The sequence below is a fragment of the Melanostigma gelatinosum genome, assembly GCF_949748355.1.
Source record: "Melanostigma gelatinosum genome assembly, chromosome: 9".
NCBI classification, from domain to species: Eukaryota; Metazoa; Chordata; class Actinopteri; order Perciformes; family Zoarcidae; genus Melanostigma; species Melanostigma gelatinosum.
In genome coordinates, this window is record NC_136642.1 from 10838181 (window position 1) to 10852592 (window position 14412).

The following is a 14412-nucleotide window of genomic DNA, read 5'->3' on the forward strand; positions in this document are numbered from 1 at the left end:
GTTCAGTGACGGTGGGAGAGCGGAAGCATCCGAAATAGAAATAAACGTGTGACAAAGAAAATAAAAGACAAAACTGTGATCTCTTCTTGTTATGAGCGGGTACTCTGCCGATGGAGATCATGCTCCCTAATGTCTCCTCTTCGACATCAAAGAAGTCAACACAACCTTATCTTTAATTGGCATCTCACATATTGAAGTGAAGCCAAGCTCCTTAGACTTACCGGCTGAACTGCGGATGGAGATCATGAGGAACTCTCCGTCTCTACACATGTTCCTTGTTCCCGTTGGGTTCTCTTTACTTTCACTTCTCCTTTGCCCTTCAACTGCCAGCTCAGGGTCTTACTATGACTATGGAGCCCACCCACGCTTTGTTTGCACCCCTATTCCCGTGGACGCGGACCCTGCCTGCTTCCCTCCAGGGGGTCCAGGTGGACCAGGCCATCAAAGTGCACCTCCTGCTGGCTGGTGGGGGGCGAGCGATGAGGCCAAAGCCACCATCCTCCACCTCAGGGAGAGCAATGTCCAGCAGAAAGAGACCATCCTGGACCAGAGAGAGACCATTAGAGAGCTGATGGCCAAGCTCGTCCTGTGCGAGGGCCTCGGACGAGGCGCCGCGCCGCACAACGACTTCCACGGCACAGGCTCACATCCCCAGCACGCGGGGGTGGCCGGCCATCACACGTACGATGACAACGGGCACTATGGCAACCGGCAGGGTCACCATGGAAACCTCATACCAGACTCACCGCACTACACCTCTGCGGGGGGGCAACGAGCCGACGGGGGCCACAGCATCAACCGCCAGGGGAAGGATAAACATGTGACACCGGGGGACATCACACCATCACCAGAGCAGACGGAGAGGATGCTGCAGGCGCTGAAGGAGAGGCTGGACAATCTGCAGGTGAGCAACGATGGGGGGGGGACTTTTTCAACTTAGTGCTGGCAAACAAAAGTAAAGGAAGAAAGCAAAGGTATGGGGTTAAAAGAAAATATAATACAGTTGATGAATAGGAAAGAGGAAGTAGAGGGAGGCTTGTGATGTGCAGCCCTTATGTGTCTTTTCATTGTTTGGACACATTAATGCTGCCGTCACCAGATTGCTGAATAATCAAGTCCCAAAGTAGAATGCCCACTAAGTACAATGAATTACTTCATTAAAGCCACTCACCACATTGGCAAGAGAGTCACTCTGATGTCCCTCAGTGGGCACCTCAGAGCGACTACAGGCTCAGAGGTGCACGTCACTGATGTAAGATACTCTTGCTTAATTCACTGAAGCATTGGATTGACTGGACATTTCATTTCAGGTGGTCCTGTTGTCCCTTTAGTTACTCACTGTTTTTACTCTCTTGATACATCTATTTGTCCTTTTTCTGCTCGCTCTTCTCCCTGAATCGTGATCACAGACTGATGTCAGGAGCTGTTGAGTGTGTAGAGGAGATGGGGGGGGGGGGGGGGGGTGGCAGCACGAGTCTAACATCCGCAGTAATTATCGTAATCTCCCTCGACAGACTGGTAATCAGGGCATGCGCAACGGAAAAGCCGGGATTACCTGAGAGGAAGAGAAGCAGAAGTAGATACAGGAAGACAATTAATATCAGACTGTTGCTTTTGACATTGAAAGATGAATCGGGAATGTAAAGGCAAAGAAGTAAGAGACGCACAAGTGCTCTCTTTGACTTGCAGGTGACAGACTATGACACATGATTCCTTGAGTTTGTGTCTATGTCAAAGCATCACTGATGCCTTCGTCCCCACTGTTGTAAATAGGAAGCACAGGGAAGGAAGTACTCATTGTTACCAATGCTTCACCTGTGTGTTCTTCACCTTCCTCAGCAGAAGAGGAACACGTCCATCACCTACTCCAGCTCTCTGAAGGAGCTGCTTCAGAGGAAGATCAGCGGTCTGGAGCAGCAGCTGCACCATCGCACCCCCTCCCTCAGCGGCCCGGACCACCACGATGAAGACAGCAGCCACAGAGACGACGGAGACCATCACGATGACGGACACCCAGATGACCACAAGGACGACCACAACGATGGCGATCACAGTGACAACAGGAGCCACACTGACCATCACGATGACGGCCACAGTGATGACCATCATGATGCAGACCACGATGACGGCCACCACGATGACGAACACCCCAGTAAAGAAGCAGATCGTCACAGTTACCTTTCACACACAGGGTACAGAGAACCAGGGCCGCGGACTGGTTTCCACTCAAATAAACTGGAAGCGATGCTCAACCAGCTGCACCTCTCAGGTACACAACCAGTGGTAACTTCATAACATGCAGTCACTCCTAACAGCCAATGAGTTATGACAACTTTAAACTAATGAAGCGTCATTTGGTCTAAGTTGTGTTCGTAGCGTACTCTGCAGCTGCGTATGTTACCAAAGAACTTGCAGTTTGTGGAAGAAACACACAAACTAGTAATATCTGATTCTTTGTGATATTACCGTGGCACATTTATCGACAAATAAAACAGATTTTTAAGTAACTTTCCCTCTATTTTTATGAAATTATTCTTTATTTTGGATGGTCAACAAGTGTTTGTCATTATTTTTTATCAAAACCAAGATTGAAGTAGTTTTAAAATTCATTCTTGACCTTGCAAACGGCTGTTAACAAAACCAAAACAAAATGAGTCGTGATCAGAAGCTCAAGAACAGCTACTAAATGGAAGTTGAAGATGTTAGAAACTAAAATTTGAACATCTACAAAACAATTTCATGACGACTGGGCAAACCCAGACCAGGTTTCAGACCAGGACAGTGTCTAAATGGGCCGTGACATGACTTCTGGCGAGATTGTTTTGTCATGGTACGATGTTATTTCTTTTTCAACAACAGGACCCAGCAGGACAAAGTTTAAGAGTCCTGATGCCTTCCAGATCAGCTTCCCCATGAGAACCAACTACATGTACGGGCGGGTGAAGAGGACGCTGACGCAAGAGATCTTCGCTCTGACTTTGTGTCTTTGGATCAAGGCGGGCGTGGGGCCCGGCCTGGGGACGCCCTTCTCTTACTCGGCACCCGGACAGGCCAACGAACTGGTGCTCATAGAGTGGGGGAACAACCCCATGGAACTGCTGATCGATGACGAGGTGAGGGAGGATATATAGAAACAGTGCAGCACTCTAACTGTCACACATATAATCCTGAACATTTAAATGTTGTAGGGAATTCCTTTAAAATGACACACCTGCTGTCTACGCAGCTTCACGCCATCTTAAGTGTGGTTTCCTTTCTTCTGGACTTGCTTGTATTACCCCAGGATGTGTTCATATCATTGTCTCACCATCCCCAGGCTGTGACGCTCCCTCTGTCCCTTGGGGATGGAAAGTGGCACCACGTGTGTGTGACTTGGTCAACACGGGATGGACAGTGGGAGGCCTACCAAGACGGAGTGCAGAGGGGGTCCGGGTTGAATCTTTCCCCCTGGCACCCTATCAAACCTGGAGGGGTCTTCATCCTGGGACAGGAACAGGTAAAGACAAAGACGTGTATTCTCTGTGGATGCACATTGCAGGAAAGGAGCCATTGAATGCAGAAACATTCTAAATGTATTTGCTAAATATTAAATAAATACCCAACAACGAGCTCTGAGCTTGAAACAATTACAGTTTTGGTTCGTCGTGACATTAAATTCTTGTTTTAGAAAGCAATGATTACTGCTAATGGCGAATGCTCTCTTTTTCTCCTTTAGGACATTCTGGGAGGCCGTTTTGACGCCACTCAGTCATTTGTGGGCGAGATGTCGGACGTGCACATGTGGTCACATGCCCTCACTGCCAGCGACATCTACAGCCTGGCCTCCTGCGGCAGCCACCTCAGAGGAGACGTCATCGCTTGGTCCGAGTCAGAGGTGGAGCTTTTTGGAGGCGTCGCCAAATACCTATTTGACCCCTGTCACTAAAAGCCCACAACATGAGACCATTTACCACACATCAAAATGTGTGAGGATAAAACAAAAGTCCCTTTTGGCTTTCAGGAATATTTTAGGAAAATCACTCAGCGGCACCAACTCAATGCCTTCCTCTAAACTTAATCAGAGAAAACAACAACAAGTATTATCTGTGTTTACAGAGACTTTGTGGGGACTTAGTGGACTTTGGGCTCGACTGTAATCATGAGCTGGAGCTTTATTTTAAAGAGACAAGTGCTGTATGCGACATATTGTCATATTGTTAAGACTTACTACTGTGGGGTTTGTGATGAAATTAGCAGCCCTTACACGTGTTCTGTTGTTAGTTTGGATGATAGTTATAGAAATGTGTTGAGAAATCAACTTGTAATCTGGATGCTCCTTTTTTTAAAAAAAGGCGTGCCAGAAAATACAGCTAATTTACCAAAGAAGATGTAGAGTTGATTTGTGTTACACGGTTTTAAATAATGTATGCGTCATAGATAGATTGAGGTTTTATTTTGGGAGAAATACTGCAAAGCTTGTGAGTTTCACAGCCTCGTTTTTTAAACAAAACACTTTCATATATGTCATATACAACGCATCCGCTTGTTCACTTAACACAGCGCTGACATTTATCCGGTTTTTTTTCTCACCATATTTTTGATTGATCCATTTGAAATTGTGTATCGTGTGTGATCAGGTCACTGTGGCTTCTTAACTCCTTACATGATCTGGCCTTGACTGTATATTTGTTAATGTACTGTATATAAAACACTGTCTTTAGGCCAGCTTAGATTTTTGACTTTACAGATTGTGTGTGATTGATTTTTTTTTTGTTATGAAAATGTAAATAAGGTATAAAAACAGTTTTTTGTCATCATTTGAGGAAGTCAATCCCTCACCTGACACAGGTCAACTGTTCCAACATGCTCACATTGCTCACATGCTGATGCTCGGCAGGTATAACATTAGTGTTATTTCTGTGTCCACCATCTTGGTTTAGTGCGTTAGTGCACTAGAATGTCACCAAAGTTAAAAACACAGACAGCAGCCCATCACCTGTTTACCATTTATTGTTACACAGTAGTTTACTGGCACCAATGTATCGTTTTCAGTTTCCTACATTTACAGATGATCCATCCATCTTCACCTCACAGTAAACAAAAATAAATAAATACAAAATTAACACTTTCTGAAAAAGGTGGAATCAGATAAAGAGGTCCAGTTTCAATCTGATCGTTTCAGTGTTCAATATTTAGTTTGAATGGAAATATTTGATGTCCCAACTGTTTTTTTTTGTGGCAACTTTGCACTTCAAGAACACCCAGAAGGTGAAGGCCTACAGACAGTCCATGCTTTGTGTGGATGCACTCACACGGAGGTTTAAAGTTAGGCCCTTTGTCAGTTTGATGAAGTAGGAGAGTAAAAGGCAATCCTTGATCTGTATTTTAAAGACTAATCACTTGCTGTGTCTTTAAAACCAGCTCTACGTGTTCTGATCAGAGAGAAAAGACCTCGTTCCACTTTAAACAACATGATCTCTATCAGATGAACAAATACGGTACATGTTGTTAAAAAGAAACTGCTAAAGCTGGCCCTGACCAGGTGGTGGCGTTGTACAGTACTTCTACACAGTTCATGGTTCATCCTTCATCATATTGCAGTGTGACTGTGACGTCGCCAGTAGAGGGTGATACGGAGTATTGTCAGTCAAAGTAACAGCATTTTCTCCAAAATGCTAAAAATTGATAAAGTGCAGTAGACAAGTATTTCAACTACTATTTAAAATGCCAATTCAACAAACTACTAGTGATAAGTTCATGAACTGGATGTCAAGCAAAGCTATCACTGGACACAGATCTAGACTTGTTACCGATTCATTACATCTGGAAATTGTACGATTATATAATGAATCAAGGCTTTGTTAGTGCTCCTTGTTTTTCTTGTCTCTTCATTTCTATCACTGCGGTATGACGGAAAAGTTGTGAACAGCTTCGTCACACTTCAAGTGGACACTGGGCAGAAAGTAAAAGTGGATGATAGTTGAACAGAGTGTGAGGCTCATTGCTGCTTGTGCTTTACAGTCAGGTTCAAACGGTGGTGCAGAGATAAGTCAGACTACTAAACATCGCCTAAATATCTTCTCATCTTCCAATGAAACTAATATTCTAAACAATTTCCTCTACGCATAAATCAACCTCCATATCAAATGTAATTCTTCCGTGTCAACAGGGAACACCAACACTTTTCAAATCAGTGCACTAGCATGATCAGCGACGCGTCAGTACCTACGACCAACACCTCAATTTATCAACATGCAGTCCTACAGTAGCTCGTACAAAAATCTGATTTTAACAAAAGATAAAGAATAAATTAAATCATTTCTGTGTAGCGTAAACAAATATGCTAACATCTATTTACAAAAAAAGTATACATCGTAATGAGCTGCCTTTGTGAGGTCTTTAAAACTCACTCCAGCGGACAGACCGGGCTCTAACAGTTGAATGTCTGACAGAGTTATTGTGAGAAAGATGTCAATGTTCGTCGGCGAGCAGGAAATGATTCGTGGTGCGCTCAGAACATTACGTACGAGAGGACGCGACCGCTGCTCAGTAAGAGTGGTGGGAAGGATTTGTAAACAAGCCTACGGACTGGAACTACAGTTTACTCTGCTATTGCTCATGTAAAAAAAAAAAAAAAAAAAAAAAAACATGCTGAAGAACACGTATAACATATATTGTCTCAGTAAAATGAAACAAGCAGCTGTCTGGAAGTTGAGGAACAGCTGTCTCCGTTACCTCTGCAGGTAAAGAAACCTTTCTGCCTCGAGAAACGACCATATTTGAAGATCAACAGTGACGAACAGTGACATTTTCCTCACATAGTGGGTTCAGTGTCTTCAAGTGAAGACGGGAGCAAGTTGTGTCAGAGCCAGCAGGAGTACTATAGGAAGCAATGGGCACGTCTCTCATCAGTAGCTGCTTTGACGGATTCCTCTCTGACCAACATTGAATAAAATTAAATCTGGTTCGTGTTTGAATAGTGCGTTCACATTTTTTTCTGGGGGGGGGGGGGAAGCACTGTCAAGAAAAGGCAATTTCTCATTCAGGCAGCGTCGACACGTGTGAAAGACGACTTCACAGGAAGCGAAGCTGCTTGCTCCCCTTAATAAGACCATATTCACACTAATGCAGGGAGATGTCAAAAAGAGACGTCGTTTCCAGATAGTCTAAAAGTCTGTCGTGCATAACAAGTAGTATTAAATGAATAAGCATGCACAAGCTGCTTCAGCCAGCAGCAGCACATATTTCTGCTGTTTTTAACGTTTTGTTTGTGGTTTACGGAGAAACTGTGAACGAGGAAGTAGGAAGGAAAAAAATAAGATTCTCACAATTAAATTCAGAGACCGAAAATCAGGAATCCTCCATCTCCCCAGCGTTTGCTTATTTGTCCACGTTGGGTAAGCAGGATTGAGAATGATTTTTTTTTAAATCACACACAGTGTGGATATGGTCTAAGACACATTTCACAGTTTACTTAAATGCTGAACGAGAGAGGAATGTGGTGAGAAGACGGGACAGACGGCGCTCCGGCTGTGTAGAACAGCGGTAGTGTAAGAAACAAGATTACAAGAGGCGGCCACAGTGGGCCAACGCTTCGCTCTGGGTGTGGCTTTCAAGAGTCTAGTCGAGAGGACAGCAAGGAGTCCTCCAATCGGGGGAGAGGATGCATTCTTGGGGACGGAGGAAAGAGGGGTAAGTAAAACTGATGACCGGGTAGTGAGGAGCAGGGATGAAAACCTGTGTCCAGGGTTGGAAGGAGGGATGAGAAGGACAAAGGAAGACAGGGAGAGGATGAAGGGAACACTCTAGGGTTGCTCCTCCTTCTTCTTCAGAGATATACGTTTCTTCCTGGCAGCGAGCATTTCATAGAAGGGATCAACACTGACAGCAGATCTGTATAAGTGACAAAGAAACACTATTGAATTGTGTGGATCACGAAAATATACAGTTGAAAAGACGAGACAGCATTTAGGATGTTTAAATTAACAAGAGGGGACCTCTTCTTTGGCTAAAATGTCTTACTGGTCTACCACTACCCCCATTTTTCGTGTGACATTATCCTTCATTTGTGTTTCCGTACTTGATGCTGTGGATCCATTCATCCTTCTCCTCGGGTGTCGGGGCGGAGATACGATACACATTGTGGTTTCCTTCCACTACTCTCCCATCGGCCTCCGTCTTACACGCTTTAATCAGCTGACCGCGGTTGTTTGGGATGTACAACTCAAAACAGTTCTGTTGGGAGGAAGGAAGGGGAAATTTGATGAACAATCACACACTCTAAATTTGTAAAAAGCACAATTCTGATAATTACATATGGCGGTATAAAGAAAATGCAAACTTACAGGTTTTCTTGGGTCTTCTACCTCCCGGATGCTGAGGTTTTCCAAAGGAATGATACCTCGCGGCTCCTTATCCTGTTAGTGAAACACGCAATCACAGCAGATTAGAGCCGCAAGAGTTATTGCAACATTCAAGTGCCTTTGTTTAAAGAAAGAGAGATAATCCTCCATTAGTCACAGCGGGGACATCTGCAGAACTACAGCAGCAAAGGATAAAGCGCAGCAACAAGAGGCATCAGTAAAAAACTAAACAAGTACAGTGAACAAGTAATCAAACTGTTAAGATAGAATAAATGAGTAAACCAAAAAAGTGAAATAAGATATCCTCCTGGAATATGAGTTTGTGTTGATATTGTTACGGCAGTACGTTTGTGATACGTTGTCTCTCAGACTTGCGTCTCTTTTGTTCCTTTTGTGTTTGGGCTACCAAACCAGTTCTCCCTCTCGGGATTAACACAGTTATGAGTTCAATTGCTTCCTTACAGATACCGGGTTTACCCCTCGGCCTCAAATAAGCTTTAACAGACGATCACAATTTCCCAGCGGCCTTGCAATCCTAAACATCAGCACATTTTATTGCAAGATAACAAAACAATGCCACTAATTATTTTGCTTTAAAAAAATATATAATTAGAAAAGCCAATGCACGTACAGCAGCAACATCCTGTTAGGACAGTTTCATACAGACTTACTGTGGTGTATTCAAAGTAATAAAGGCAGTTGTCTGTGAGAATGAACCATCGTCGTTTCCAGGTTTTCACTCGTCCCCCTGAAACACAAGAGCACAGTCATGTCGATGAGTGAGAGGAGGGACAAAAAGATTTCCTTTGGTGGTCAAAGTTGAAAGGACACTTTTCTACGATTTCTACATTCTTACAGCTAACTACGGGACTATTTATTAAAACTACAACAACTGTAAGTACATACCTCCTGAGAAAAGAAGCAGCGGCAGTAGAGGGTGGAAGCAGAGACAAAGGGGACCAGAGTATTTAGAGGAAGACAGAGGACAAATAGAGAAAGAGAGACGGACGGGGAGGAGGAAGAGAAAGAGATTAATTAGTGACACAGAGAGCACAGGTCCCGCCATGCAAAAGAAAATCAGATTTTGCCATGACGGAAGAAAAAGCGAGTCTCTTGTTCACCATCATGCTATGGCAATGTTCAAATGCCAGAGCACTGAGAGCTGTTAGTCCAAGTGGAGGCAAAGAGCCAGCAAACCTCAGACAACAGGGCCGGCTCATCATAGCACAAAGCCTGAAGACGGAACAAAGTACACCACGCGCATACAGAACACATCACTGTCTTTTCTCTGTGGACGTTTACAGTCCTGACATCTGTAATAATTGTAAGATCAGTGTCCGAGTCAACATGAAGGGTAGAAGTACTCTCACTGGCATCATCTCACCAAGTTTCAGAAGCCAGCCCTCTCTGTCCGGGTTGAAGAAGGTGTGCGTCAGGTCGTTGCCGTCGTCTTCTGGGATCTTGAAGGGCTCATTTTTAATGCTGTCGTAGAGATTCTGTAATAACACATAAGATGATCAAATACCTTCACTGGCTACATTTTAATTGTCATTTATCCATCCCCAAAGAGAAACAATACGCAGAGCTCATCGTACTCTGAGCAGGTCCTCGGGCAGGTCTCCTCCCTCGTTGATGCCTCGGTTCATGGAGATGAAGCGGTCCAGTCCGGGTTTGTCCCTCACGTTTGGGTTGTGGAGGCTTGTATTCAGCATAATGATGGCAAACGACAGCACGTAACACGTGTCTGCGAACAGGAGAGACATGCAAGAGAATGCACGGCGCTGAATTTATGTTCTGCACAAAAACTAAAAGTATACAGCCGAACCTCATCTCAAACAATTTAAGGAGATAATGAATGAAACCCAAAAAAACAACTGAAAATGGTACAACAGTGAAGCCATGTTTGCAAATTGGCAGACTGTGCATGCTTTCATATCTGGTAAAGGGCTTGTTGTTTGTACGAGTGCACGCCTTATGAGAAGTGCCCCTTCCTGCAATGAGTCATAGGAAAATAAAGCTCTGTTCAAGGAGGCGGCTGCCAACCACACACAGAGCTCGTCCCACGTTAGGTTGGTAACAGACCACCCCACATGAGATGCATTGTAACGCGTTTGTGTTTACCGGTGCTCTGGAAGACACCGGGGTTGCAGTGGCAGTATCTCTGAGCGAAGGCCTCCATCATTCTGTCGATCTTCTGCGCTTCACCCGGCAAACGGAAACTCCACAGGAACTGTCTGCAGAGAACAAGTCGAGGTTTCGGTCAAGTCAGAGAGAACAAATTTGGCAATCAACGCAGAGTTAGACAATCACTACAGCTAGTCTTGCATAACCCCCCCCCCCCCCCCCCCCGTTAATGCGGACATCAGGTCCGCATTAACTTTTGTCAAAGTTGCTTTATAGTTATGAGGTGCTGCTGACTTTTCAAAGTGCTCTGTACTTAAACTGCATTACCAGCTCATTGAAGGGGGGGGGGGGGGCTAGAGGAGCTCCTTATTCTCTTTCAGAATATAAGAATAACACACAACTGACCTGGATTTTGATCTCTCATTGTCCTGAAGGGACAATGAGAGTGGGACTTTCCATCGCAGAGAAGGTTTGTTTATCGGAGTCAATGCCAGGACACTAGTCAAGAGATTCCATACACACCAAACATAGTTTACCTGAGGGCCTGGACGAGGTTGAGATCAGTAAACTCATGGAGGTCAACGAAAGCCTGAAGAACTTTGAGGTTGAAGTCGTCCCTGCAGAACAGCAACAGCGAGATCACAGTTACAAATGGCTGATAAAAAAAAAAGAGGAAAAGGACAGGGGATAATTTAAGACCAATCACCTTTCTCCGAGGTAATCTCCTATCGCGGTCTTGTTGAGGCCTTCTCCTTTGTAGAGAAACTGGGCGACGTCCTCTGAACTATGTCTGAGCAGCTCATTCTCCACCAGAAACACAATGCCCTGTGGAGAGGGGGAAGAGTCCGTCACTACACAGCCGAGACAGAGTGAAGGCAGAGGAGGCATGTACAAGTATCCGAGAGTTTTACCTTTTTGGGGTCCATATTGAATTTCTTCCTTCCCACTGCCACATGCCTACTTTTCTGAAGAGTTTTACTGCAGAGAGCAAAAAAGTGAAATGTAAGAAAGACCGGCCCTCGTAGCATTCATGTTACATCTCCTTAACAATAATTATGACTGCTCGGAATAACAAATCACTGAAGATCACAAGAAAATGAAACACCAGCGTGGGTGCTGGGCTTTGTTGGTTTGATAATATCCACAACAGTGAGAGAAAGTCACATTGGGAGGATGACAAGTTCTAAATCAAAATGAATGTGGCCACATGAGACCAATCCCAATGAACAAAGTGATAAAGTTGACAAACTGCAGTGATAATGTATTTGGGAAATAAAATCCTGAGCACACTGTGGTGATGAAGTAAGCCGACTCTTGTCCTTTTGGCTGGATCTGATATTGCTTTGAGTATTGTAGCAATGTTACTGTGAGCATTTTTGTCTTACCTGCCCTCTGTGCTGGTCTCCAGCCCCTCCACCTCCAAAATCGCCTCTCTTAATTCCTCTCGGAGCCTCTGGATCTCCTGCAGCAGGACGCCCTTCCTCCTGCGGATGTCCTCCAGCTCAGAGCGCTCCTCTGGGCTCAGGTCTACGGGGACTGGAAGGGAAGAGAAGAAGAATGACTCCACTACTGCTGCAGATATAACACGTGGTGACTGTGCCCTAACAACAAAACATGGCAGACTGTGTCTTTATTGGCAACATAAAAAACAAACATCGAGTACAACTATTTTGAGAACTGCATTGTTAGTTACTCCGTCTATCAATATCTTACAGTGGAGAGGAGCGGAAGAAGTGGTAGTAACTTAGCAGAGGTGAATACAAAACGTACAGTGGAAAGGAACTGGGTGAGGATAAAATTGCCTCTTAATTTTGAATCAGTCACACTACTATCACACCACACTTTGCCTTTATCTGTCCCTTTCTTGTCCTTCCTACCCTTTTTCCCTTTCATATTCCCGTATCTCCTTATTGCACCCGTTTGTGCAATCTGTGAAAAGACACTGAAAATCTGCAGCCTCCTGTTCTGTCATTTCAATAACATGTATGAGAGCATTACCACTGTGTACTGTGTGAGCTGTGACACACCGATGAGCATGAGGCTACTGTAAAACTCAAAGTCAGAATTTTAAAGAATTTCTCCCACAAATACACTTCAATGAGAAACATCTATGGTTTGGTTCCAAAAGCCGATATCAGCTCATCAAATAAGAAACATTGCTCCTCACTATCGGTATCAAGGCGGGCGATTAGTTTAAGTTGTATTTACTGAGTGATGAGACATCCTCTCAGAGATTTCAGTCACAACTTAATTAATCATAATTAAGGTGAATGGATTTGTATTTGTTCTGCTCACTGTGAACTGTTTTCATAGCAGCTACCTACCACTGGAGAAGTAGTCCCTTTTAAAAAGTGTTCAAAGTGGGGAACTGCAATCTGTCTAGACTGAATGATGGAGCAGCATTCACACGATCACATTTTAGATGTGGGCAAACAGGCTACTGCATGCAACACAGTGCAACACAGTGTATTTAGATGATGTCGACTGAAGGAGTTTTAGGGCATGAACACTTTGACACAATCAATTCTATCAAACCAGTTATGAGGGATGTAGCTAAAGATAAGGCTAAGTTACATCGATCATAATTATATTAATCAGACATCGTCTCAGGGAATTCACCAACTGTAAAATCATATTTGTTTTTCATGGTTTCGAAGGCTGTTGTACCCAAACCTTGACTGCTTGTTTGGTCAACGTTATCAATTTACATTTCTAAAAATTGCTGGCGTATAAATATTATCTGACAACTCAAATAAACTGAGATGGACTATAAACCCAGTTGCCAGTTTACACATAGATCAAACATAGGCAGTCTAAAAGGTCAGTCCTGCACTAAATCCCAGTTCTTCCATCATAAACATTCCTGGCCCTGTTAGAGAGATGCTGATTCAGCTGTACTGTCACTTTGCAGAATATATCAGACAAAATATTAGAAACACATCAAAGCAATAGAGACTGTAGTCTCCGAACCATTAATCCGCGACTATCAACTTGAATCAACAACTCGACTTTCAGTTGAGCAAAAACATAACTTTCATATTGCTGAGTTGGTGTAATAGACTTTAGCTTGGTGTACCATATAAACAAGCAACTGTGTGTGGTGTCTTAAAGCTCCATTATTAAGTTACATTTTGCACAAAACATTGTGATGATTTATTTTAAACCAAACCACCCAGATCAAGAGCTCAAAGTTGCACCCAAAGCCTCCCAGACCAGCGTGTTTACTCTGCTAAGCAAACAGCTGCTCTAAAACAAAACCAACCACGCCCACAGTCTGGATCAACAGGACGGTCTGATTCATACAGCAGACAGGGTAACGATAGGAGGAGGGTGACGGTTTCATTCGTAAAACAATGCCGACTTTAACAAGTCTTGTGCAACCCGAAGGCTGGTCAGGGTGTTAGCACATATGCCCACCGACGTTAGCTAAAACGTTAGCCCCGAGCACAGTGAAACAATCAATATTTAGTTGTCGTAAGCTAATGCATCTTTATGGCTTATTTTAACCACGTGTGTTTTGCGTGAACACCCATACTTCTCGGAACAGATGCCAGAGGTGTATATATGGTCCATCATGTAACGTTAGATGTTAAGCGGAATGATCTCCGTGTCACACCTGAGCAAATAAACTGAGCCTTGCTACGACTAGCCACAGTTAGCTAGAGGTAGCCTATGCAAATAGAGCTATTTAGTAACGTTCAGCCCACTTACTGTAGTCCAGGTCATCCATTTTTGGCGCTTTACTTTTAGGCATCAATATTTCAGAGTCGACTGTCATTCAATGTCAGAAAAATAGGGATATATGTGTAAATATATCCTAAAAACTTAAGGGAAAAAATAGACAACCCCTGGTGTCGAAATGTTGGGCCGGAGACAAAGAAGGTGGTGACACCGGAAGCGCAGCCTGACTCTTCCGGTCAGTTGCTTTTCAAAATAAAACACTTGA

At 43.9% G+C, this 14412-nt stretch overlaps 2 protein-coding genes across 2 annotated transcripts; one reads left to right on the forward strand and one right to left on the reverse strand.

The window, feature by feature from the left end:
• Window positions 1–235: 235 nt before the first annotated feature.
• Window positions 236–3925, forward strand: LOC306782483 (neuronal pentraxin-2; the record flags this gene model as incomplete). The annotated part of the gene is made up of 5 exons (XM_079275876.1): window positions 236–904; window positions 1840–2269; window positions 2860–3113; window positions 3317–3496; window positions 3716–3925. 5 exons carry the CDS (start codon window positions 236–238, stop codon window positions 3923–3925), a joined length of 1743 nt encoding a protein of 580 aa, XP_079132002.1.
• Window positions 3926–4973: 1048 nt separating this feature from the next.
• Window positions 4974–14303, reverse strand: cyth2 (cytohesin 2). Its single transcript, XM_079275879.1, has 12 exons — window positions 14178–14303; window positions 11852–12002; window positions 11378–11444; window positions 11173–11291; window positions 11003–11083; window positions 10464–10576; window positions 9938–10086; window positions 9727–9838; window positions 9014–9090; window positions 8325–8396; window positions 8060–8214; window positions 4974–7872 (listed from the first exon to the last, which is right to left on the reverse strand). Exons 1-12 carry the CDS (start codon window positions 14242–14244, stop codon window positions 7785–7787), a joined length of 1251 nt encoding a protein of 416 aa, XP_079132005.1. The 5' UTR covers window positions 14245–14303; the 3' UTR covers window positions 4974–7784.
• Window positions 14304–14412: the final 109 nt, after the last annotated feature.